Source organism: Spea bombifrons, chromosome 5, assembly GCF_027358695.1.
Source record: "Spea bombifrons isolate aSpeBom1 chromosome 5, aSpeBom1.2.pri, whole genome shotgun sequence".
Lineage (NCBI taxonomy): Eukaryota > Metazoa > Chordata > Amphibia > Anura > Pelobatidae > Spea > Spea bombifrons.
Genome location: NC_071091.1, coordinates 57578258 through 57605316, shown reverse-complemented (window position 1 = coordinate 57605316; position 27059 = coordinate 57578258). Strand labels below are relative to the sequence as shown.

General features: G+C 37.1%; 2 protein-coding genes across 2 annotated transcripts in view; one reads left to right on the top strand and one right to left on the bottom strand.

Annotated features, from left to right (window-relative positions):
* Positions 1 to 1813: 1813 nt before the first annotated feature.
* On the top strand, positions 1814 to 14756 carry OTULIN (OTU deubiquitinase with linear linkage specificity). Its single transcript, XM_053466991.1, has 10 exons — positions 1814 to 2026; positions 4019 to 4198; positions 6247 to 6444; positions 7821 to 8096; positions 8615 to 8700; positions 9530 to 9624; positions 9729 to 9872; positions 12083 to 12202; positions 13310 to 13579; positions 14421 to 14756. Exons 1-10 carry the CDS (start codon positions 1836 to 1838, stop codon positions 14610 to 14612), a joined length of 1752 nt encoding a protein of 583 aa, XP_053322966.1. The 5' UTR covers positions 1814 to 1835; the 3' UTR covers positions 14613 to 14756.
* Positions 14757 to 20168: 5412 nt separating this feature from the next.
* ANKH (ANKH inorganic pyrophosphate transport regulator) overlaps positions 20169 to 27059 on the bottom strand; it is a 54963-nt gene continuing 48072 nt past the window's right edge. Inside the window, exons 9-12 of the mRNA XM_053466251.1 lie at positions 25653 to 25782; positions 22038 to 22161; positions 21466 to 21565; positions 20169 to 20828 (exon numbers count right to left, since the gene is read on the bottom strand). Coding sequence (XP_053322226.1) covers positions 20712 to 20828; positions 21466 to 21565; positions 22038 to 22161; positions 25653 to 25782 — 471 coding nt within the window. The 3' untranslated portion in view covers positions 20169 to 20711. The remainder of the gene's footprint in view (positions 20829 to 21465; positions 21566 to 22037; positions 22162 to 25652; positions 25783 to 27059) is intronic.

The following is a 27059-nucleotide window of genomic DNA, read 5'->3' as shown; positions in this document are numbered from 1 at the left end:
CAACTTAACAAGTGTGATTAAAAGACTTTTAAACTCATAAGTGGTAGAGTGAAGAAGGGCAAACCTCATACTTACTTACAGCACATGAATGGCACCTTCTGCGCACGTTTTACCGACTTCTTAAGGAAATGGGAGGTTACTTAAATTGTGACAATCATTTAGGTTGAAAACAGACAATCAAGTAAATACCTGCTCTTGACCAAAACTATTTTTCTATAAATACAGATATTATTGATATTTATTTCAGTTAACAAGTGCAATCATATCTAAAAGGCATAATAAAGCAAACTTAAATATCACCATGCCAATTCAAATAACGTGGGATCTGTTTAAGAAGCTGTTTGCATTAGAAGTGGTCTTCAATTAATTTGACATAATTAAACTAGCACACAACAGTAATGCTGGATCAACAGGGAAGATTGCAGTGAAATCAGTACACGGTATATTAGCATAAACAGAAATCTGTCAGTTTCTATTGATGAAGAATATACCATTGCAGTCTCACATTTTCTAATTTATAAATGTCTAGTGTGGCAAACAAAAAGAAGTAAGACTATTATTAAACAATAATACATTATCAGAAATAAGAAATGAATTTGACTGTGAAGAAAAATGTTACCATAGCACACTGGTACAAACAGAGCTACTAGGATTGTTTATATGGCTGTTATACCTATGCAGCAACATTTAGCTACTTTTTGTGTTATGTACTGTATTTTATAACATCTGCAACATATTTTCCTTTTTCCGCTGAATGTATTGCTTTAATCAGTTATAATAAATAATGAAAAAAGTGATGGCTTATTCTTCAATAACTGAAGCTCCCAACCTTCTCTAGATTGTGACCAGGGCCCTCCTTACCTTATATATCGGTTCATCTGTCATTTCTAGCTGTTGTCATACCCTTTGAATGTATGTACTGTAAGAAATCACGCGTAAATTGTTGGCTCTACATAATAATCTAAATAAACATAATCTCCGCGACCTCCAATACCCAAATGATTAAGAGCTGTACAACTATTAAAATGAACCCTCGTTATATTCCCTAGCTAAATTTTTGCTACGTCTACCATGTGTTTCTTGATAATGTTAAAAAGATAACATTTGTTTGTTATAAGATGTGATGTGCACAAGCATTTTATTATGTTGCATTGTAATATACTCCGATATAGAATCTTTGTAATGCAGAAGTTATGCTAAGCTGGCATGTCCATATATGCATGTGCACCTGTTACACTTTATCTTTTACTGTTGAGCCTAGGGGATAATTAAAACTATTTCTGTAGTTGTATTAAAGTTTTGCACAAATATATTCCTTCTCTTTTACATTTTAATGAACATTACTATTGTGACCCTCCTTTATTTAACATGTAGGCTGTATTGGGGACTCTAAATAGGCTTTGTACATCCCACCTTGTTCAGCTTGTACTACAGTGTATGGTTAAATAACAAATTTGCAGTATTTCATTCTAAAATACCCAGACGCTTTCTCATATTAACTGTTTGAGATACCAAAAAATATTGCTATCTACCTCAGTGATTATATGGAATCTGTTGGTTTAACATTTTTTTCTTTTATGGTATTTGTTTATGGTCTCCTTTGATGCAAATATCCACAATGTATGTTTATGTTTAGTAAAACAGCTGGACATCTAGCCCTATCTGTGATGGATTAAGAACTGTACATATTTAGTTTCTGACTATGGTGCTATATTTCCTTTTGTAGATCTGTACTAAATAATTTTAAAGGACAGAAGATATTGAGTAACTGACATGGGAATTAAGATTTTGTTTAAACACCAGTGTAAAGCTCAATGGACATGTGAGAAGTTATAATGGCCTGCTTGTGGTCTATCTGCTGCTGTCATTGCTTTTGGTGCTGGAAGAAGACATCTAGGAAAGGTTCAAGATTCACTCCTATATTTTCCTGCTGCTCTAAAAAAAAGTGTACAGCAGATGAATGGACAACGCATGATTCCTTCTTGAGAAGGCAAGGATGTCATTCTGAGGACACCGAATTTTCAAGGTACTGTTTCTGATATCAGTGGTGTGTTTCTATTACAAAATGTGTTACTGTGCCACCATGTTTTAGTTAAATACTCATATCGGTTACACAGACCACTCTTTTACTGAACTTGGTATCTACAGGCAGCAATATGTATTGATGGAGAAATATAAAACAAAACAGCAATAATCACAAATATGTCTGTCAAGCGGAAAAAAGAGCACTCAGGGAATGTGAAAATAATAAAAATGAGTAATTTATTATCATAAAATAGACATTTCTGCCACTCACGTGGGACTTTTATCAAGATGATAAAAATCCACTGTGAGGGACTGAAATGTAGATTTTTTTAATAATAATTACTTTTCATATTTTCAAGTCCTCTCAGTGCTCATTCCTTGTTTGTTGAATTAACTTGCTGTGACTGCAATTGAGATTTTTTTCCTCTATCGCCTGGAGTGCATGGATCAAGTTTGCTATGTATAGTTACCTTATATCAAAAGCAACGTTCTAGTGTCTTTGTTAATATTTGCTGTTTCTTATTTAGTGTACCTACAAGATATATGATTAAATTGTAATGTAAAAAACTAAAACACATTGAAGATTTCAGGTACAGCCATTGCAGATAAAGAAAACTACCCTAATATACATACTCAGCAGCCACGTGCTGCCCACTCCGACCCGCTGTGCTATCTAGTGTTCTTCAGGATATGATGAGATATCACGGCGATCCACTTTTAAAGAAAGCATGCACTAAAAGTGACTATGGAGGACTGTGCCCCCTCTGCACTAGAGCCCTGCGCGGGACGGCTTTTTTAATCCCGCTCCCGCTGATTTTTAGCCCGCTCCCGCAATGTGGGTGTTCCGCTCCCGCCACATTCGTGGCCAATCCTGCCCGCTCCCGCCACATTTCTGGCCAATCACGCTCACCTGCTTACCTGAACTACAGAGTTCCCGCCCAGTCCCGCAAGGCTGCCCTCTCGCTGCTCCCTCACATCACGTGACTCCGTTTTGTTCCTGGGCAGAGCAAGAGAGGAGACACTGTAAGGGAGCAGCGAGAAGGCAGCCTTGCGGGACTGCGCGGAATTACCGGGAGCCGCAGGTACAGAGCCTGACCGCCCGCAGCACCAGCAAGACCACCCGCAAGTTTTTTTTTCTGCACAACCCTCACTAGTGTTAATTGGGTGGTTGGGGAGATCAGTGATCTCTCTTTTCTAACCAGCCCATTGACTAGTGTTACAGAGAGCTCAATTGTCCAATTGGGTGAGATGGCTCCCTATTATGCAGCATAATAAGAGGCTACTGCCCACCTTGACCTGCCATCTTAAACATGGTAAGGTAAGAATATGCCACTGTACATATTCATTTACTTTGCATTGCTTTGGTTTATAGGTAGGCCATACAAGTTTTTTTTGCTTTTTTAAACTCAGACATTTTGGTGTGGTTTGAATGGGGAAATTACAGACTAAAATGTATGTAAACAAGCCGATATACACGGCCTCAGACATTCACATTCCCTCTTACGTATACAATATATATGAATACTGTGTGATATATATATATATATATATATATATATATATACACACACACACACACACACACACACAGTATCTCACAAGAGTACACCCCTCACATTTTTGTAAATATATCTTTTCATGTGACAACACTGAAGAAATGGCACTCTGCTACAATGTAAAGTAGTGAATGTATAGCCTGTATAACAGTGTAAATTTGCTGTCCCCTCAATATAACTCAACACACAGCCATTAATGTCGAAACCTTAGCAACAAAAGTGAGTACACCCCTAAATTACAGGGGTGGACCTAAAAGCTTATCCTGCTGGAAGGCTGCTCCACACCCTCTGCAGTAAAGTAAATCTTTATATTTATTCCTGAGAAACATAAATGGTTAATAATGTATATGTGAGAATTGCAGAAGTGTAGCTTTCAGTCTAAAAGTTAACTGAAAATGATTTGCTGTACTAACATTTTGTTTTTGTTTCAATTGCAGCTTCAACAAGCAAGATATAGAAACACCAGTGAAAGAAGAAGTGGAGATTCTTCATGAAAGCTCACAACAACTGGAACCTGAAATTCTCAATTGTGCTACAGAGCGTTCGTTGTATAATAGAAGCCAGTCCTTTTACTCTAGAGATGATGAACAGGAGGATGACAATGTTATAGACAAACAGTAAGTGTTACCGATAATGTCAAACTTTGTAATTCTATTACATTATGCTCATTATCAACTTCAATCTCAAAAAGTGATTTTTTGTTTGTTTCATTCTGTTAAGACATACTAGTTTTTAGATACTTATCCATCTATATAACATTTTCATTCTAAATAGTTTTAGCAAATAGTGTAAGCATTTCAGCTGTAGAAACAGGTAATACTTATTTTGCACTACTACAAAGGGAGCAAAAGTGAAACAAAAAATAGTTATGACACGAAGGAATTAAATTGTATGATATTAATCTTCTCCAAATTTTCCCTCATACCAGTAAATGCACCAGTTTATAGATTATTTGTCACACATGACTGTAAGGGTTATAGACACAGAGCAATGTAAAGTGGTAGACTTAAAACAGTAAACGGCAGGGACCTTTCATTGTTCGCTCAAATTCTTTCACTATTCACCTGAACTCTTTCCCCAGACATCAGGGGGAAATTCCATAACTTCCCTTATATTATAGAAAAACATAGCCTTTTGATATATTATTATTATTATACTTTATTTATAAAGTGCCGACAGATTCCGCAGCGCTGTACAAGATGAACATTTTCCAGATAGCGACAAGTACAATACAGCAATTGACATACAGATACAAGAGGAATGAAGGGCCCTGTTCCCGCAGGAACTTACAATCTAGGTGGATAAGGGTGATAAACAGGAGGTGAGGACTGTGTGGTAGTGAATGATGTTAATGTAAGGGTTGTAAGTGGGTTAGAGGGAAGTTTTGATGTTTTATGTCAGTGGTAGGCTTCCCTGAAGAGAAAAGTTTTTAGGGAGCGTTTGAAGGAGGGTAGAGTTGGTGAGAGTCGGACAGTACGGGGAAGAGAGTTCCAGAGGGCTGGTGCTGCGCAAGTAAAGTCCTGTAGGCGGGCGTGGGAGGATATGTTCTTTGATCCTATATTTTAATAGTAATATATTAGTAATAGAAGCTGAACAAGTAGTGAATTTTCAAAAGCAAACTGAGTAGATTTACCAAAAGTGTAACACAGCATATATAAATGTAATACTAAATAAAGAAAGCTCTTGTATCAGACCCTCAGTATTGCAGAGACAGCAACTATGTTAAGGGAAGAAAGGATTAGTAGTGGTGTGTATGTGTAGGGGGGTGCTGCTTGCCTTTACTACGCACCTCAGATGTAACTGAAAGCTACAGGTTATATGCAGGTGCATAGAGGGATTTGTGAGAAACATATCTATTCAGTTGCTCTCTTTTTCCATGTTCTAGCTATTAGAAACATAGAATTTGACAGCAGATAAGAATTATTCGGCCCATCTAGTCTGCTCATTTTGCTTTAAGTAAGACTCAGGTCTTAATCAGTCCTTGAGCTTGGCTTAGATTCAGGATCACTTTTTGCCTATAACGTGTCTTTAAATATCTCCGCAGTATAAGCCTCTATAACTGATCTGATCTGATCTGGAGACGGTTCCATTTACCTACCACCCTCTCAAAACTTCCATATAATGCATCTATACCTTTGACCCTCTAGTTTTAGACTAGAGTTTTTGACCACCTGGTTTTAACATTTCTCATCCATTGAGATTCACTCCCCTCTTGCACTTTGTTAAAGATGTCACTCCTGCCATACCACATTGCTTTTGCTTTTTTTTTTTTTTTTTTTTTTTACTGCTTTCTTGACTTTATAATATGCTACAGATTAATGTGTAAATGGATGTTGGTACTATGTTGCAACACAGTGGAGTACCTACAAATACATGAGTGTTTTGAAAGATGTTGATAGTACAAATTATATGCCTGCATACACATAGTGGCGCATGCCTTGCATATGATATACATATCTAGTCTATGAATAAACTCAATCAAGCCTTGTAGGAGATGAGTCCCATTAAATGCATCTGCTGCCCAGCATTGCTGGCTTGTGGGAGGCCCGAGAAACCCCAGAATGAATGCCAAAATTGGCAGAAAATGCAGACCAATTTGACATTCATAACATACAATTACACCCATCTAACGGCCTTTTTTAATTATAATTTTCACTTATTATAGACATCTGACTAAAGACTTTCCAGCACAATCTTCCATGAACACTAATCCCTTATGTGCCACAAACCCCACCCATGCAATTCACCATCTTCAAAAAAGGACTGGAGAAAAATCAACAGCGAGTGATGGAAATGCACTCCGAAAAAGCCTCTCCGAACACAGCATTAACCCTGAGTTACTCGAAGACTCCAGAACTCTAGAGTAAGGACTTTTCTTTTTCTTGAATGCCTTATTCGATTATACGTGTGATTAAAACATCTGTAGGATACAGTGCAAGACCCTCCAGTGACACTATGGACATCGGGACCTTAATGGTTTGTAACGGATGCCTCAAAGTGGATATTATCATACAGTGTATACTATATTTTATATTATTTGTTATTAAAAAAATGTCACGATAGGGGTGGAAGAGCCGGTGCCCAGCTGGGGAAAAGCGGTCCCAGGATTGGCACAAAACAAATGCACACATAAAACAGAGGGTCCCTAATAAAGGAGTGCTTGTTTAGCTACACTCACTACCGGTGGCTGTCTACTTTATCAGGAAATAAATTATTTTTTTATGCCTCGTTAATTTAGTCTCCACTTTCCATAGGCATGATGAAAACAGTTTGTCTAAAAATCCAATAACAATCAAAACCCCTAACAACAAATCGGTTTTATATGATTGCATTATACATTTTATGACTCCTTTGGACTGTGCAATTTTTTTCAGTTTTGTTTGGATTTCAGCTGGTCTTAGAATTGCAAATTCCTGCACTATTTGTCTTTTATAGTTGCAGTTTTTTTTAAATAACGTATTCTATTTTTTTAGCACGATATCTAGTAGTAGATAATAAAAGCTAAGCAAGCCATCTGCGTTAAACAGTCAGTATAATATTCCTGTCTGTGTCTACACTTCATTAACGTAACCAAATATATATGGGAACGAAGAGCAAGGTGGTAAGGACGAGACGCTAATACGCGCCCACTGTAACAGCGACAGAGAACACTACTTCCGGTAGCTTAAAGCGCAGACTCGCAGCTATCTTCATCTACCGGACGTCGAGTCGCCGGATACCGGAAGGAACCACGTCGGATGGCCGGAAGAAGGTCGCAGCTGGCCGCTGAAACACTAAGGAGAGAAGAGTTTAGCTTTATGAATGGTATGCAGGCGCGTTATTGACAGCGCCTCTGGGGCTTCCGAAACGCTGCAGGCGCAGAAAATAAAATAAACGGGAGGCGGCTGTGTGATCTGATAATATTAAGGACTAGTATATTATCCACTGTGTACAACGGGCCCAAAGTGGGTTCGTAATTATAAACAAGCGTATGTGGTCATCAAAATGCGACCAAGAGGTCTGTTTATTTTATTCCCAACACTACCTCCCACCACTCACTTGTAAGCAACTCTAAGAAAATAGTACAACACATGTATTGTGATGTAGTTTAGCTGAACACACACTGCTGAACAAGATATTAATAATTATGTGATTTATATGTATTATTAAGCGTTATACTAACCGGATAATTAACCCCATCTCTATGTACAATAAAATGTCTGTAGCCTAACTTGTAATAAGTATTTTTGTTCTCTTTAGAGGTTCCACTGTAGCTAATTCAAAACAGGATATCAAAGCTTCAGGCAAGCTGTCCCTGCAGCCTCCAAGAAAGGGTACAGATCTGACAGATGACAGAGCAAGGGAACATGAAATGGCCCACGTACCAGATGATTATGAGAGAGAGCAAAAAGAAAATCAATCTGATTCTTTTTTAAGTGTAACCTGCAGTTCCAATACTCCGAAGCTAACATCTGTTGTAATAGAAGATGAGGAAAACGTGGGGACAGGGGAAATAAAGTACCTGCGTCCGGACATGTGAGTAGAAGTAATAATGATCTGGTTTTAGAGGAAATAATCACCTAACTTACCACTTGACTATGTCCGCCACTGTTGAGTAAGAAAGGGAATGGGATGTCGGGGTTCCTTTTTATTACTTGACAGTCCCGACCACCTTATTGGAATGTTTAAAAAAAAATAAATCCTTATTGTTTAATAGTTGCAGAAGTCACTTTCATTTTTTTTTCCAAAATGTTGAAAGATGCTTAATAATCACATACAGGTCCTTTTTTACGTTACGATTCTTTTGAGTCCCATAATCGAGTTGCATAATTGAAAATGATCTTTTGCTATAAGAGACTGTTTTATTTATTTGAGTTTGAGGGGACTTATTACATCTTTTACATTTGAAGGAGAAACATATTAGCCTTCTGTATACCTGAGCTATGGGTGTGTTTCTTTTAAATGGCTTTTGGTAATTCTCAGATGAAGGACTATAAATGTTCATGTTGAATGGAATGCTGATCATTTAATTGTATTCTTATTTTGACATACAGCGAAGAAGATATTTATCGAGATGGAGAAGAAATTCAAAAAGAAAAAAAGAAAAATGAGTGCCGCATTAGTGAAGAGGATTCAAATGGTAAAAAATGCTGTATGCAATAACTAATGTGCTAAGATTTGTAACATACAGTCAAAGGCATCATTACTTGGTTTAAAACCATGATGTAATCAGCACAGCAACCTATGTGGTGATGTAGTTAATGATAACATTTCAATGGTCTCTATGGGATAAGATCTCTAAATGCTGTACCCGAAGAACATTTTATACATAACCACCATTCTCGAATAGTTTGCAATAGTAATTAAGTGCTCAGACAAATCCTCTAAACTGAGGTTGCCACTGTAGGTTTTGAATAGTTTGCACCTTTTTTTTTATTGAGATCTGACTCAACACAGGATTAGTTGTGATAGTGGTGAACTAAAATATTCATCCATTCATTTAAAGAAAAAAATCCACAGAAAACTTAGGAAGCTGTGTAAAACTTTTAATCTGTTATCTTTATGAGCCTCATGTACATAATGCCTTAGTTGATGCCCTTGAAGTTCTGCGCATCTCATGTTAGACCGCAATCCCTTGCTGATTTTGAGTTTGAAAGGGACAACCTAATTTTATGGACACCCCTACATTAGAAGTTCATTCTTCCAAAGCAAAAACTAAAATATTAAGCGTTCAGCCAAATCATCTCCTGTAGGGCATATTTAGCTGTTTGCTGCGAAAGGCACAAATGCTTTTGTGGAGATTTTGGAGAATCCTGCATGCACAATGCACCCATCACATACATTAAAGTGCATATGGCTGGAGTCTCTTTAAAAAAAAATAAAAAAAAAAAAAAATTGGCTGCACCTTCTTGGGTTTGCACCTGAAATCATTAACATTTGAAATTGACTTTAACTTTTTTATGTTACAGATCATAAGTTAGGAGTGGGACCAGAAATGGATATTGTGGAATACTGTCAAAGGGAATGGAGAGGCAAAACAGCTGTAGCAAAAATCATGAAGGAGGTACTGTATGAAAATAGCAATGCATGCAAATAAAGGCACAGTTATTGGTCAGAAATCATATTGTTAATGCTTTAGGATATTTGACATATTCTTTTTGTTGCTAGGGCTATGAAGAAGTTTCTCACCACTTTACATCGGTCAGACGAGTTCGTGGTGACAATTACTGTGCCTTAAGAGCCACGCTATTCCAAGCACTAAGCCAGACGTCGAAGCTGCCACTGTTCCTTGATGACGAAGAGCTATCCAATGTATGTACTTAGTCACCTCACATGTGATCTGTATTGTATGCCTAAAAACAAACCTAAAACTTTTGCATTCAATGGTTAACACAGCCCTCTCACACATAGTGTCTGTTCATTTTCAAATTCATCATGATACGGAATATGTGAGCAGAAATGGTTAGCTTGATGTATGCAAAGTTTTTTAGTCACAAGTGTCTAAGATTTTTCAGCAACATGGAGTTGTGTGAAAATGAATTATTTTGGTTTTCTGGTCAATAACCCCGATTAAAGTAGGGGCTTCCATAGGTTTTTTTTTTTTTTTTTATTGGTATAGTTCTGAAGTCAGTAGCAGTACCTAGCTGTGCGTGCTTTGTAGGTAGGTGTGAAGTTGCCAATGTCTTTGCTTCCTGTTTCCTGGCCAAGCCAGTCAGACCAAAGAGGGGGCTGCTATCCTCCACTGATGTCAGATGCCCCATGCGTGAATTCACATATTGCTGAAAATAAGACCGTGTTTTGCCACCTTTCTACCAATACGTGGCTTCTGTTTGGGATGTTTGATGCCATCTGCATCTTTCATATTTATGCAATTATATTACATTCTATGTTGCGTACAACATAATCACTTAATTCCGAGCTGTAGGAGGTCTTCAAGTTGCGAAAATTGAGGAGCACCAGGGGGTAGGCAAGTGGGCACGTGAAATATAAAGTTAAGTAAAAAAAAAAATAATTAAAAAAAAAAAAATTGTAAGTATAATAGCAGAGCAGTCAAGTCCTATACATTTCACATAACCTCTGAACATCTGTCACATGTCTTTATTAAATGAGGTTATATTAAAGCATTACTGACCTTTTAAATTTATCGTTCGGCATTCAGCATTGTCCGTTTTATCTGTGGTTGCTCAGCAAAGTTTTTTTTATATTTTAGGGATGTGTACATTTGGCACAAGAATTCCAATGCGATATTTACAGAAAAGCCTATTGTCGCCTAGCTAGTTGCCTTTCTGCCATCCTTAGTGCTACATACTGCCCGTCTGTTCTCATTGTCTTACAGCCACCAAGAAGTAGTTGACAGTTTTAAGAGTTCTAAGGCTCCATGAAGGTGTTAAAACACTGAGGTTTTGAGAATCACTCGCTGAGATGTATTCATTTTAGTTAATCGAAATATTTACAATTGCAGATAGTATGTTTTCTTTCCACTTGTTCTTTAATTCTCTTTGCCCTTTTACAGTTGGCATCTTTCTGCCTGACTAGAATAGAATGTACTGGAACCAATTGTTTCCTTTGTTCTTTTAGTCCAATAATTCTAAGAATTTAGCCCACATTCATTTTAATTTTTTTGTGTATATTTGCAGTTTTCTTTTCTGTAGAGCAAAGTTTGTGCTTTAATTTGTATAAATGATGCGGTGACTTAATTTGCATTACACGTAGCGACCACACACAGAGGCATATCATTAACTATATAAGTGAGCTCCATGTTCATAACTGCTCTAGTGTGTGTTGTCTTCTCAAACAAGGCACTTTATAGTTAGATAAATGTCTATTGATCTATCTACCATTCAAGTGTTTTGGAAACATTTTATAACCCCTAACCACCATCCCAATCCCCCAAAAATATAAAATATAACCTTTCCTCCCCACCTTAGAGAAATGAAGGGAAAGATGGAGATTAACAGCTATGATAGCTACAGTTAGCAAATGACACCTTCACTCTTGTTCCGCCCAGGAACACAGCGGAGTCACGAGAAGTGACGTAAAATCACGTGAATCCGCTGTGTTCCTGGGTGGGGCAAGAGAAGAGACGATGTGAGGGACTGCGCAGGATTACCGGGACCCGCAACACTAGCAAGACCACCCGCGCACGCAAGCTTTTTGGCGGGACCCGCATCCCAATGCAGTCCTCTACAAGGCCAGTACTCTGCTTTTATCTGCACTTGTCCAAGTGCCCTTCTTAATCAAAATCATGATATTCAAGGCTGAATGTCATGATGTCATGAATTATGGTTTATGTCATGGATGGACAGAGAGTAGATTTTACCACTAACTTAGCCTGTTGTGAAAAAATTTAGTTAAATCTGTGTGTGTGTGTGTAATATATATATATATATATATATATATATATATATATATATATATATATATATATATATAAGATACTATACACACACACACATTTATCTTAAGAGGTTCCTCAGTAAGCAGAAAATATTATTTCAAATTGCATTTTGTTTCCATTGCAGTTGCCTGAAAAACTTATTAAGAACTATGACTGGATAAAACAGTGGAGGTTCTGGCACAAACATGAGAGCAAGAAGGTCTTCGTTCGAATAAAACAGTACTTAGAGTTACTCAAGAAGAAGGTTAGTTACACACATCTTCTGTGTCTTGGTTTTACTGAGCAATAAGTCACGATAAATCAGATTTCTGTATGAATTGACAGAGAAATTGCCTTATTTATTAAAGTGAAAGTCTGTTAGAAGCTGTAGTATTGAATGTTCAGACTTTACTGTGGATTATGACGAATAAGACTTTTAAGGTTATTCCACAGGAAGGGCTCAGGAAGCCCTGAGTAGTAAATAACTTAATCAGTGAAGGAATATTCTAGAGATCAATCCTATAGTTTTGTAGAGCCTGCTGGAGAGCCACCACATCTCACCCAGCATAAATGTATTTAAATCTTTCTTTTTGTATTTTGAAATTAAAACTAAATGAGGTGGTGAGCTTTTTTTTTTTTTAACCGCAGCTCCCATCAAGCTCAGCCAGCATACAGATGAGAGATGGGAGTTCTCTGTTTGCACAGGTGTATTTGCTACCTAGTTTGTTTATATTTTTAAATCGAGCAAATGGGCTGATAAGCTTTTTTTGGACCACAGTATCCCAATAAATGGTGCTCTACTTGTTGGCGTGTGTATTTACTACATAGTTTGTTAAGCTTAATTGTGGGATTTAACCCTTTCGTATGTATGCTTTATATTGTTTTGTTTAAAAAATGTTTGCACTAAACTAGGTATATGCGCCTATCTTATTTTGCCCTGAGAAAAAAAGTATACTTTTCTTTGTTAAAGCTCAAGCTGTCTCTGAGATTGTCACCTAAATGTAATCTTAGCAAAAATTAACTTGGCTCCCGCTGCAAAGAACGTCTCCACTCTAAGTACTCAAAGATTTAACGCCATATATATATGTTGGCTTGTAATCCTATCATGTACTCTAAATGTGTAAAGCCTTTGTTTTTCACTCATCTAGATTAAAATAATTGTGAGGGCAGTGTGCGTGTTATACAAGCATTTTTCTCCTGGGGCAGTGACCTTTTTTTGGACACTCTCAGTTGGGCCATGTGTTCCTTTGCAAATATATATTTCTTTATAATGTAAAGGTGCGATCTATAACGGCTAGCATCTAATAAGCAGCAGAAAAGACGCCTCGTTTGCTGTACTATGTAGATTTACCCTGTGATTTTGTTAATTCAGTGGGCTGAACTGAGCACGATGAAGATTCCAAAGGAGAAGCAAGCTGCCTGCGATGAGATCTTTCGGAATGAGGAGGAGGAGTACTGCCTGTATGAAGCGGTCAAGTTCTTAATGTTGAAAACGGCGATTGATTTATACAACGCCAATGAGGAGGGCAAAGAGGTGCCGGTGTTTTCCTGGCTGCTGTTTGCTCGAAATACATCCAACAACCCTTGTGAATTTATGAAGAATCACTTGAATCAAGTGGGACATACTGGAGGGCTTGAGCAGGTAAAATCGCATAAATATAATGTCTGTTTGAGAAAGCATCCTGAACATTCAAAATGTGTTAGGGTGCCATGGCTTTAAAACAGTAGTGATGTGTGTCAGGCAAGGCAACATGTCTTATGTGGTTTCATTTTAATGCTTTAGTTTTAGATGCAATGTTATATACAATGCTTTACACTAGGTTTCTGGTGTATACATTAAATTATACAAGCAATATATACACAATATGCTACATTATAACAAAACATCATTAGAAAGTGTTTTTTGTTGTGCATCAAAGCTTGTGTCAGGCATGCCTCAGTCATTCCAGCTCTTGCCTGTAGATCACAAACTGTCATAGTGACTAGTGCACAAAGGAGCCTGTGAAATGTATGCTTCCAAGCCCTGTGCATGCGGGGGTTACATCGAGGCCAAGTGCTTGCAACAGACTTTCAGAAGCAGTTTGAAGTATGTCCCGCTGAAATGTTGCACAGAATAACTCTGCATATGAGATACAAGATTGTTAAAGTGGGTGTAGACTGCCAAACCACATCCCGTGTGTTCTTGGCATTCTCTCTAGTAGATAATTGGGCTGCTGATTGGCTTTGATAGCACTTTGCCTTACTTCCATGTTAGGTTTTTATGCGTTTGAAATAGCTTAACTTTGGCTGTAAACGGAAAAATATGTATTTCCCTAGGTGAAGTGTGAGATATTTCTAAAGATGTCACCTTAATATAAGTATAGCAAAACTAAAATAGTTGTAGCCTTCTAGGGTTAAAAAAGGAAGGACTACTGCATAAGTATATATTTTTTAAAACATTTTATTATTTTTTTAACCATATTTTATTATCGTTATTTTAATAGGTGGAAATGTTTCTACTTGGATATACTTTGCAGCTCACCATCAAAGTGTATAGACTTTACAAATTTGCAACTGATGAATTTATCACGCAGTATCCCAATGACAAGCCTGACTGGCCTAGTGTGACTCTTATAACAGAAGATGATCGACACTATAATGTCCCTGTTGGGGAGTATGAAGAAACAAGTTTATAAGGAACTTTACTTTCTTTTTTTCTTTTTTTATAATCCTACTGTTACTGCTTGGTTTAGGTTTTGTTGCTTTTGGGCCAATTTTAAAAAGTTTTATTTTTCAAATATGGCATGCAAGAAACATATAATAAAAAGTGGATCCAAAAACATTAACATTTTTTACTGTTTTATAAGGTGTTTTCTGGTATTTTGTATTTAAAATAAGAGCAACCATGTGACCTCCACATGATTGATAAGTTTTCCTTATTCAACATAGCAAGGACAATTCTAGGAGATAACAACAATATACATATCATGTAGTAACATTTATTTTATTTATCCTTAGATGGTAATTTTACATGCTCAATACAAGTCTTTGCGGTAAATTGTGTATGTGTAAGAAATAATTGTTCATTAAGGAAGTAGATACACGGAGTCATCCCTAAGGACCAGAGCAATTTTCATGCTTTTGCTTTATCTTCCTTCAACGCTAATTTCTGTCTCTCATTTGGTGTACACATTCACATTAATTATTTTGTTTGTTAAGGAAACAAGGTTTTTCTGAAACAGTATTTATACATAAGTTTATTTGTATTTAAAAGAAAACGTGTAGAAATTGGTGGAAATACCTTATTGTATATTTTGTAATTCTGCTTTGATTTTACTTAAAAAAAAAAAAAGTAGGTTCAGTTTTGTTATTTTTAATTTGAGGGCAAAAACACAATACAAGTGACAATGATCACTGGTGTCCCTTTAAACATATTCATTTTTACCCTCTTAATTTGAATTTTTTTAAGAGGTTAACGTTTTGTTTCCTCTTCATCTCACTCTGATCACTTTCTCTATAGCCCTACTTTCCTGATCACAACTTACATAATCAGAAACGGGGTCATCCAAAATCTGCTACTCTGCCCAGTGCTTCCTCGGTACAAGGAATGGCCAAATGGAAGCCATCACACTGGATCTACCAATGCTGGCTGTTGCTGCTGATAGGAGGTACCACGCTGTCATCAGACAGCTCTCTCCCTGCCATTTGCTATGCAAGTATGTCACTGATCTAGGGAGATTTTTTGTTATGCCAGTGGCCTTCCAGCGGTCCTGGGAGAATGGAGACAAAATTCTAAAACGATACAAAAACTGTTAGCTGGTAGAAGTCACAGTCCCTAAATGCTTCTTGTAGTCAAAGGAAGTACTTACCAGTTATTTATTCATGGGTGTTTCATGAATAAATAACGGTCCTTTTCCATTACACATCTTGTGCAGAGCAATAGGGTTTGGCATTTTTTAATCTGTGAATTTCGCAACTGGTGGAGCAATGGAGAACCTTTACATTGTAGGCTGATCTGCCCCTAACGAAGCAACACAGAGGCTGTAGATTTGCCTACCTAGGCTAGAATATGTCTGTGTCCAAAATTTAACGCATAACATTTTCTGTTTTATATTTCTTCAATCAAACTTATCATATAGTTCAGTATTGTTCGCTTTTAGATGTGGTGTTCTCTTCCTTTTTAGCCTCAAACGTATTGTCTTTGGTATGGTTTGGACATTACGTATTTGTTTCTACCATCTAGTAATTGATCTGCTTATGCCTTTTCTTCTTATTCAGCTGGAACTTATTTTATTTCAAACCTTTACCTTGAGTGGTGAATGTTGTAAAAGCATTTGGTTAGTGTGTGTTACTGTATAGCATGTGTGAGTGTATGATTTTAGAGTTTATGTATTAGTAAGCGTGTGAGTGTTACTTATGGAGGGAGCCGTAGAAATACTGCACTAGGTTGAGGGTATGTGACACCAGGTGATATGAGTGCAAATGAAGTGATGAAATTAGTGAAGGTGAGGAGAGGTAAGGGAAGAAGTGATGACATGGTAGGCTAGGAGAAGAGAAGATTGAGGGTAGAAGAAGTGAAGTGAGGAGTGAAAGTTTGAGGTGAGGGGTAGGTAAAGAGATGTGAGTTGGGGAGAGCAAAAGGGGAATCAGAGAAAAGAGGTGTAGAGCGCTCTGGGGGAGAGAAAGTGAGAAGAAAAAAGAGGAAAGAAAGCTTTTTGACCACATCATTTCAACGAAGGGCACATAAGCCAGTAATTAAATATAATATATATATTATATAAATATATATTATATTTGTGTGAGAGGAAGGGCTGTCAACGCCTAGAATTTTCATTGAAGGTGATTTGAAACTGCTCCAGAATTGGAAACCCTGAGAGAATCATGCATTTATTTATTTTTTTGCATCACTACTTGTGTACATCACTCAATAAGCACTAAAAACTGGCAAGTTATCGCTAAAGTTATTTTAATAAATGAAAGGAACTGTTGGAACAGGCAAAGCTTCAATGCGCAAATATTGAACAAAATGCGTAGAGGGATTTTCACCAAGCAGCAAAAAAATGATTCTACACAGTAAGAACAAGACAGATGTGGAATTAACCATCCAAAGAGGCTGTGCTACCAAATTCACTTGCATTTAAATATTTGTATATTTTTATATATATATATATATATATATATATATATATATATAATATGTATATATATTGTGATATAACCGCACAATTCTCTAGGGTATTAAATTTGCAGGAGATGGAATTTTGTGTAAAAGTCTGCAGCTTTTATTTTTAATGCTGCACAGATACACAGAGATTAGTAAATTAAACAAAACTAGAAACCAAAACCTAGCTCGATCTGAGCCCTAAATATACACAAATCCATCTGACTAATCAGTAGGAAAATAACCTACCAAAAAATACTTGTTTTGGTACGGGCCCTGGGAGGAAAAATTGGAGACAGCGAAGTGGGCCTTTAGATTTACAATTTTATGTGGAATAAAATGCAGTCCGGTAATGAAGCACAGCTTACAATTAAATTCTCTAATTTTCCATTTTAGGAATGCTTGCCATAAGTAGTGAATGGTTTGCTATGTATCTATTGTTTTTCCTGAACATTACTTTTCTTTACCAAATGCCAATGACTATCCTAGCATGTGAGTGATCATAAACAAGTTTAAGCTTAGAGGCACACCCATTCAGATTCCAGGGTTACTGCAAGAATAATTATAACCAATAAGTACACAAAGCAAGAATTCAGTAAATACCATACAAAAAAAACACCTAAGGAAAAATTACTGGGGAGTCTGTCACACTATATGGTCATGTATTGCTTAGCCTGCCATGTCAAAGAACCCCAAGTTTAGCGAGTCCTATGTAATTTTTAATGGTTGTCACAAACAAATAAGCTGATCCAAAAACATTGGTCAGTTTTATGTAAATATTAAGAACTTAAACTCCTACTCCTAAAATAATATTCAGAGGTGCCCCAAATCTTAGACAAAAGTTTATTCAAAGATATACAAAGGATGATAATCACATGATTTCTTAAATAAAATGCTTTATTTATAGTGAAAAGTGTCAGGCGTGTAAAATAAGTAATAAAGCATGGGTGTAACCTACCGGTTCAAAATTGTATAGAAAGATCCCCTCTGACTTGGGCCCATCTGTCTGAAAGAGCCCTTTCTAAACTATTTTGAACCGGCTAGTCCACACAGTGTGTGAGCAGCTGGGGAGGAAGCTGTAGGAGCGTGAGAGGTAAGCGTGGGTGGTGGGAAGTGTGTGTGTATATACCGTAATATATATATATATATATATATATATATATATATATATATATATATATATATATATATATATGTTTGTGTGTGTGTGTGTTTGTATTTATGGATGGATGGATGTGAGCATGTATGTGTGCGCGTGTGTGAGCATAGAAGTGTACTTGTGTGTGTGTGTAAGTGGGGTGAGATGGAGTGTGTTTTTCTTCAACCCAGAACTCCAAACGACCACCTTACTGAGAAGCCATCCTGAAGCGGGATGACAGGAGACATTGGAAGCTTTATCCCAGGACTCTGTCCAGCTGTCCACTGATGAGGGATACTGATTGAATGCACATTTGTGAGTAACTGGGAACCAACTCACTTCCTGTAAGCTTGAGTTCTTATTTTATTTATATTTTTATTTATATATTTTATTTTTTTTTTAAATTACGTATCACATATGGAGTGTTGTATAGGATTTCTAAGTGGAAGGCTTATTCTGCACTGTTAATTTTTAGTAAGTAGGACTGCATTAAATTTTTAACCACACTTTCCATACCCATGGCATGTCTCTTTACCAGTAAATATGAGATTGTATGACGGCCTGATATGATACATATTATATAACCAAAGCTGTAATCGGGGTATATTTACTTTTTAGCATTATATGCAATAAACAGAGACTTGATTCTACTTTAGTATATTTTATTATATTTTTATTCCCTTTAATTTCCAAACAAGCTAAAAAAAAACTCACTCTTGCAGTCATTTACCCTCCAACCATTCAGTAAATATGTTAAACATGTCCAAATACATTTTTTTTAAATATTTTTTTTTTAAGTCTACAATCGGAATCCCGTACACATTTTAAATATATTCACAAATATTCAAAAAAATACTGCTGATTATATTTCTAGTCAAGTACCGAAAGAAAAACATAGTTAAAAAAAATATTCCATTTGTCATCTGTCATTTCTTTACAACCAGAATAATTGCAGTATGATTGTAAATGGTAGAAATGTACATCACACAACTTCACATGGAAAATGTGGCTGATACATTGTCATATACTATCCCAAAGTATAGGTATTTAGAGTATAGTACGCCATCATAGACATGTTCACTACAAGGGCTTATCTACAACACTGTTACTTATTTTCTCAGTTATTCAGGGTTTCCAAGCTGTTTTTCTCATTTCATCTTTATGTGCAACGCTTTGTCAAAATAAAAAAAAAAAACCTTTTCAGGACATGGGGGAAGCATTTTTTTCTGCGCACTCGTTATTTAGATTACTTCCTGTAGAGTGAGCTACCATAGACCACTGCTGGAATCATGCAGTCATAAGGAATGCTGTCTGATATAAAGACATATCTATATAATTGCTATGTTACAAAACATTTTTTTATGGACAGCTTGTCTTTCAATCACATTAATATCGTCCCTTTTAATAAAATTAAAATAGTCACAATAATAAAAACATGACAAGCATGAAATGAAGGTTTATTGTTGCTACGGGGATCATGAATAATTTATGGCACTAGATAAATATACTATATAACATAAGTACAGTTCTTTGAAGGAAAAAGGGCATACATTTGTGATATGAAAATGTTAGGAAATTTACCATCCATAGGGTTTGATTATTATCTCCAAATAAGCATGATATTTTGGTTGTGGTAGAAAGATTGTTTGGTAACAATAAGCATCAATTAACCTTATTGGAACTTGATGCTGAATTATTTCCATGGGCACCAGATTATATTTTATACCCCAATATAGTATCTCATTCTGAGATTTATGTAACAACATAAAAAGTATAAATCAATAAAATTGTTAAGAAAATATAATGACAAGTGAAACGCATGCTAAACATTTATAAGCTGAGTAGCTATTGAAATGGAAAATATATAGGGAAAGATGCTCATAGCTTACACGTGGTATAAAGACACATTTTCCCCGCATAGTGTAAGTAATTGCCGTGCAGCCGGCCTGTGCCCCCAGGTTGTATGACATCACATACTCACTAACATGATTCATGAGAAATACCCAGGCTGCTTTCTGATTATTACACAGCCTTGTTGGTCACTACAGCATTTTCTAAAAGTAAATCCCTTTTGCACTTTTGAATTGTTCACAATACATGACAAGGTAATCAGTTTGGTTGAAAACACACAAAATAAAACAGGGCCATCTTCTGAGCCTGAAAATGGAGGTGTTGGGCTTACAGTGAACTATTAGGACGGCAGCTTCGTTATTAGCGGTGACAGGAGCGATTTTGGTTGACAAATGGAGATTGTCTAACAGATGCTGAAGTATGTCAAGTGGCAAATGTCTCTCCTCTGTCATGTTGCCACTTGAGTCCAGTGGCTGGGATGACAATAAAGTATTGTTAAAATCATGGTCACTCTGTGAGAAGCATACTCGGTATGCTAAAAATTGGAGTCTTTAAACCTAAGTTTCCATAAAATACAATGGATCCGTAAATAAAAACGCATAGAGGGCCATACTGACTGCTCTTGCGAAGCTCTTGCACTCTAACTCATTCTCCATCTTCTCTCATCTCAACTATGTCCGTAATATCCTCAGTTGGAGGCAGGTCAGTCATTGCAGAGTCTTCTCCTTCCACTGTGTTTCCAGACTCTTTTGCCTTCTTTTTCTAGGAGATATGGAAGTTGTGATGTTTTTTAAAGATGTGTTATTCTACAATCTACTACTGTTAATCTACTACTATAAAAATTACATATACACACACAGCACACTAAAAATGAAATAATTTTGCAGCAGTACAATATTTGTCTTGGGCAGATGACATTGTCTGATAATCTCCAGTAGGTCTGGTGGATGTGCCCTCCTAGAGTGTGCGCCTCTATGGCACAGGTCTATTCCCTGCTTTGTTAATTGATAGTACCAGAAAGTGACATAATACTCCCCAAAGTGAGACACATTTCTTGCCTTTCATTCACAGCTACCTCTCCAACTTCAAAATGAATTAAAAAAATAATATATTACAATGTATGAACAGGAAATTAAAGCAACACTCTATTCCCACGGGCGATTTTAATATTTGGTGGCGCACAAGAAAAGGCATTTATGTAGCTTGTTAGCATGCGCCACTGCAACCTGCATCAATACCCATTTGATGTTTGCTTTATACATTTACATTCGTAAATGGTTTAACGTCACACCAATTTCTTTTGAAAATATACACAAAATGACATGTATGTGAACATGAGATTATACATTATGTACCCTAATAGGGAGCCTAGAAGGAGATCATTTAAATGTAGTTTTACCTGCTTCCTGTATACATAACAAGATGCAATAGCAACCATAGTTGATTCGCCTACAAAGCCAGCCAGAAGTGATCCTACTCCTAATGTGGCTCCATGTACACTGCAAAAAAAACCCCAAAAAACAACATGTAAAAATTGCATAAACGGCCACATACTACAGTAATAAGGCCCATCACACTGTGAACAATAATACAATGCTGCTCTGTTTAATCTTTTGAACGTACACGAATGTTCATGTACGTTTAATGGCCAAATAACTACCGTAACTGTGATACTTTCAATGTATATCAATGTATATCAAGGCTTTGCCTCTTGTGTCCTTTCCTCCCCGTTTCTGAACCACCAGCGTTATAGTGAGATCTAACTATACAGAGATATATAGTTTGTGTATGTATTATCTATAATAATCAATCCATACTGCACAGACCATAACATGTTAAATCTGTTATTGGACATGCTATTTACTCCTAAAATTTAATTCCCAGACCCCATTCACATAGCATTGTCCCTGATAACCTAGGAATACTAAATTCTTCTGATGCATGAAAGGTATGGTTCTTCTAAGCACTCACCCCAGGTAAGGTAAGATGATAAGACTGGAAATGAGGACAATAATCCTTAAAACAGAACTGGGCGCCAGCACAAATGTCTTCTTCAGTGTCATCAACCAACCAGTTAAGTGGGCCCGCACAGTAACTGAAATAGGAACATGAAAAATGTGGTCATTTTAACAAATTGAAAAAGAAAGTTCATTCAGAGAAGTGGAAGCCAATTAATAAGGTATATTTGCCAACATTAAGCTCCTATGTTTTTGCATGCAATGGTTTTGTTTCCAGATCGCTAAGTAGGAGCTTTTGATTGTAGGCGTATATCAAACATTTTTAAATATAATAACATCTCCAAGAGGTACTTACATTTTTATTTATGTTCATCAATAAATCTGAATAATGTGGTAAACTGCACAGTGTTTACGGATTCTTTTATTTTTTGGTGTGTGGGGGATGAGTAAAAACCACAACAAGGTTGGACATACACATATGCCCTAATGGCTATCTCGGTTTTTTGAGGATATATATATATATATATATATATATATATATATATATATATATATACCGTATTTGCTCGATTATAAGACAAGGTTTTTTCCAGAGCAAATGCTCTGAAAAATACCCCTCGTCTTATAATCGGGGTCGTCTTATAATCAGACCTCAACAAGGTCTGACTATGAGACTAAGATCCAGATCCCCGCAGCGATGCAGGGGACCTGGATACTCCTGTCCCCCCCCCCCCAACTTACCGGTACTTCTGAGTCCCCGGTGCTTAGTCCGGGCAGCGCGTAGAGCTCTACGTGATTCGCGTACACAACTTCCGCTGCAGCCGGGAGGAGGTGCGGTTAGCAGCGGGGGTTGTCTGCGTCCATCGCGCAGACCTTCCCCGGCTGTCAGAGATCAGAGTTTCCCGTGATCTCTGACAGCCGGGGAAGGTCTGCGCGAAGGACCCAGACAACTCCCGCGGCTAACCGCACCTCCTCCGGGCTGCGGCGGAAATTGTCTACGCGAATAGCGTAGAGCTCTACACGCTGCCCGGACTACGCACCGGGACTCAGAAGCTCCGGTAAGTTTGGAGGAGGGAGGGGGAGGGAGTGTTAAATGGGGGGGCATAAGGCATTTCTGGAGCCAGAGTGCTCTGTGAAATGCCTTTTAACCCCCTAAATGCCTCCAGAAATGCATTTTGACCCTCTATACGCCACTCTGTCTCCTGAAATGCCTTATACCTCCCTATATGCCACTCTGCCCCATAATATGCCTTTTAACCCCCTAAATGCCAGAGTGGCATATAGGGGTATAAGGCAATTCTGGAGGCAGAGTGGCACATAGGGGGTCAAAAGGCATATCATGGGGCACAGTGGCATTTAGAGGGTTAAAAGGCATATCATGGGGCACAGTGGCATATAGGGGGTATAAGGCATTTCTGGGGCAGAGTGGCAAGCCTGGGGGCAGATGTGCATAACTGGGGGGGCAGGTTGAAGAAAAAAGGAAATAAAAACAAAATATTTTTCTCAATCATAGCTTTTATTAACAAAAAATTGTTCACATAGTTTACATGAATTAACATTTACTGGTAAAACCTTTTTCCTGTAGGGTTGTCTTATATTCAGGCTTTTTCTTTTTAAAATGAAAGAAAATGGGAAATCTGATACAAGAAGTTGCTCTGGAAATCAGGACATGTAATATATTGCAAAGGATTGTTTTATTCAGCTATAAATGTAAAAGAGCCCTCGTCTGGAAGAGTGTGACTGTAATTCATGCAGAAAACTGGGGTAAATTACAGTCGTCACCATTTTAATTTTAACCCCTTAACGACAACGACAACGGGTTAACGACAATGCCCGTACATGTACGGGCTGTCGTTAAATAGCTGCATCGCCGCGATCGCGGCGTTTTCGCAGCGATCGGCGGCTTTGCAGCATCCACGGAAGCCTCACAAGTGAGGCTGACCGTGGATCCGGGGAGGGCAGCCCTCGGCAGCCCTCCCCGGAAGAAAAATGGCCGCCGCCGCACCGATCATCAAAGATCGCGGCGGCGCCCGGCTAAAACTGCTTAGGAAGCGATCGGAATCGCTTCCTAAGCATAAACTGTGTTGCTGACATGCCTCGGTATCGAGGCATGTAGCAACACAACCCCCCGACCCCCGATCGCCTTGTGATTGCTCCGAGGAGCAACCACAAGTGCCATCCTGTGAATGACGTTGCCGTCATTCACAGGATGGCATTAACAATAGATCTGAGTTCACAGAGGGTCTATCCAGACCCTCTTGAGAACTCTCGAGCTCCTCCTGCAGGTTGAATGCAGGTACTGCATCCAACCATGCAAGGTCAATGGAGCCCAGCTCACTAATGAGAGTGACTAGTAAGTAAAAAAAAATAAAAAAAAAAAATAAAAAAAAAAATTAAAAAAATGTTTCAAAAAAAATGTCAAAAATATGGTAACATGTAAAAATCCCCACTGTCACCAAAAAAAAAAAAAAGTTTTTAATAAGCAAGTCCTAAAATTTTTTATCTTTACAAAAATTCCATTATGGAAAGAGTTAAAATATTGGCATTACAAATGCCCATAGGGTGTCTAGTATTAAAAAATATATGATTTGATGGGGTAAATTGAATTGGCCGGGTTCAAAGATGTCCCAAATATGGGACATGGGGCAGATGTCTAAATGGCAAAAAAATACACACCTCACAAAGGTAGCCTTTTACCTCCCAAATAACCCAACAAACCCATGCATGTGGGGTATCACTGCGCTCAGGAGATGTTACTGAACACATATTGGGGTGTTGTGTGACACGGACATATACCAGGAGCGATAAATTTATACCTGAAGTACAACATGTGTGAAAAAAATACAAAAATAATTACTACCATAAAGTTTCACAAAGGGTAGTGGTAAAATTAGTGCATTGAAAGGGTTAAAATACCAGCATTTCAAATACCTTGGGGTGTCTAGTTTTTAAAAATATATGATTTGATGGGGTAAATTGCATTGGCCGGCTTCAAAGATACCCGAAATGGCACATGGGGGGAAGAATTACCAGATTTGGAAAAAAAGGTTTTGAAATGGCAAAACGCTACCTGTATTTATTGCCCCATAACGTGCAGAAAAAAGCAAAAAAACATAAAAACATTGGGTATTTCTAAACTCAGGACAAATAGTAGAATCTATTTAGTAGGTTTTTTCATTAGTTTTTGCAGATGAGTAAAAGTTTTCTGTTTAAAAAGTGAGAAAAAGTAATTTTTTAACAAAAAATCCCCATATTTTATCATTTTTTTTATAGTAAATTAGATGATATGATAAAATGAATGGTATCTAAAGAAAGCCCTGTTTGTCCTGAAAAAAACAATATATAATATGTGTGGGAGCATGAAATGAGAGAGAAGAAAATCACAGCTAAACAGTAACACTGAAAAACGTTAAAAGAGCCATTGTCCCACAATATACTACGAGTAAAAACCCCTATTGTCCTTAAGGGGTTAAAACATTGAAACCTAATCTTCTCTGCAGTTTTCAGAAATAGTGAAAAACATTTGCTCCCTGCTAATATTGATTAGTAAAAAAGAAAATGTGTTTATATATATTTTTTTACACGAGCTATAGAGAATGTATCGCAGAAAAACTTTAATTAGTCTTACCTGGTACTGGGAAGAAGGAGAAGAGTCTCAAAGGAATGACGCAAAGCTCTGCAAATGCGAAATCCACCCCGATGATGTCTACAAGGATCTTCTCTGATACATTTGGAGTCCAGAACATCAAAAAACATAGCTGCAGATAGATAAAAATTGTTATATAGCACCATCATACTCTGTAGCGCTGTACAATGGGTAAACAGGACATGCCAAGTAGTAAATTAGGTAAAAATATGTGAGGAGGGCCCTGCTCAAAATAGCTTACAATCTTTTTACATTCTTCTGGCGGTGGGGGGAGGGGGTTGTAGCTAAGGTTCAGGATCCTTCCATATTTTCTATTTTCAAAAGTAGGCTTGCCTTTAATATTTTAGAAACAACATTATTTACAGTATAATAGTAATAAATATTAATTATCATTAACATTATTTTAATCACACGGAAAAATTACAAATGTTATTCTACAGAGACACCACTAGGGGTATCAGTGTCTTAATATTCTAAAATATTAGTGAACGTGAATAGATCAATGCTTCCCTTACTATTCTGAAAGGATAGTTACAAGCTAATGTATCATTATTCTTATCAGAACAAAAAATATGAAATATCAATAATAGCAAACATTGCGTACTGTAGCATGTTAGGCTAAGAAAACTTCTGCATTTGTTCATTTCATTTTCTCCTAACAAAACATATATGAATACAAGAAATTTATCAGAAGCTTTTTAGTGTTTAAACATTTTTTACTTTTTAAGAACTTATACGGTAATTTTGCATAAATGAGTAATAGTTGTATGCCATAGGTTTAACATAACGTCCTCCACCCAAACCTTATACCTTTTGGTAGATAGAGTATAGACTACTATGGACAATGAACATGGAAGTGCACAGTGGCAAAAAACTCTCCATGATGCCCTCATGAGTATTCTAACAGGCTGCTAGGGAATTGACCTATTTGTGCAGTTAGACTTTACTCGACTCATTGTGAAAATTCTTGTGTATTGCCGTTTTTTTTATATTTTGGTAGAACAAGAAAAGGTCAGGAAAGCCAACATTCTACTGCTCAAACCAAAGGGCCAAAACGACAGGTACCATTTATGACCTTTCTTTGGTAATATTGTACATGTATACTGGATCATTTATATAGAACATTTCTAAGCATCACAGTATATAATTCGCTAATAACAAAAGATCACCATTCCAGTTGGGCATTATTTTTGTTCCTTGTAATTTATCTGTTTTCTTAAAAAATAAAAAAAAAGAATGAACAAAGAGAAGGTTTACAGAAGGCATCTCGGTAGACAAGCAATGCCTTCCAGGCTGCACATGAGCAATCACTAGTCTGAATGAGGATCAGATTTAGCAGTTTTCTGTTCAGTCTATGAAAGCCTTAGTTACCAGCAGCTTTGTTGGTAT

Excerpts from the sequence above, each read along its gene's own strand:
- OTULIN (XM_053466991.1), top strand. The coding sequence starts at position 1,836 with ATGGCCTGCTTGTGGTCTATCTGCTGCTGTCATTGCTTTTGGTGCTGG. Across the intron at positions 2,027-4,018 it reads GAGGACACCGAATTTTCAAG|CTTCAACAAGCAAGATATAG; the intron begins GTACTGTTTCTG and ends TTTCAATTGCAG. Across the intron at positions 4,199-6,246 it reads GACAATGTTATAGACAAACA|ACATCTGACTAAAGACTTTC; the intron begins GTAAGTGTTACC and ends CACTTATTATAG.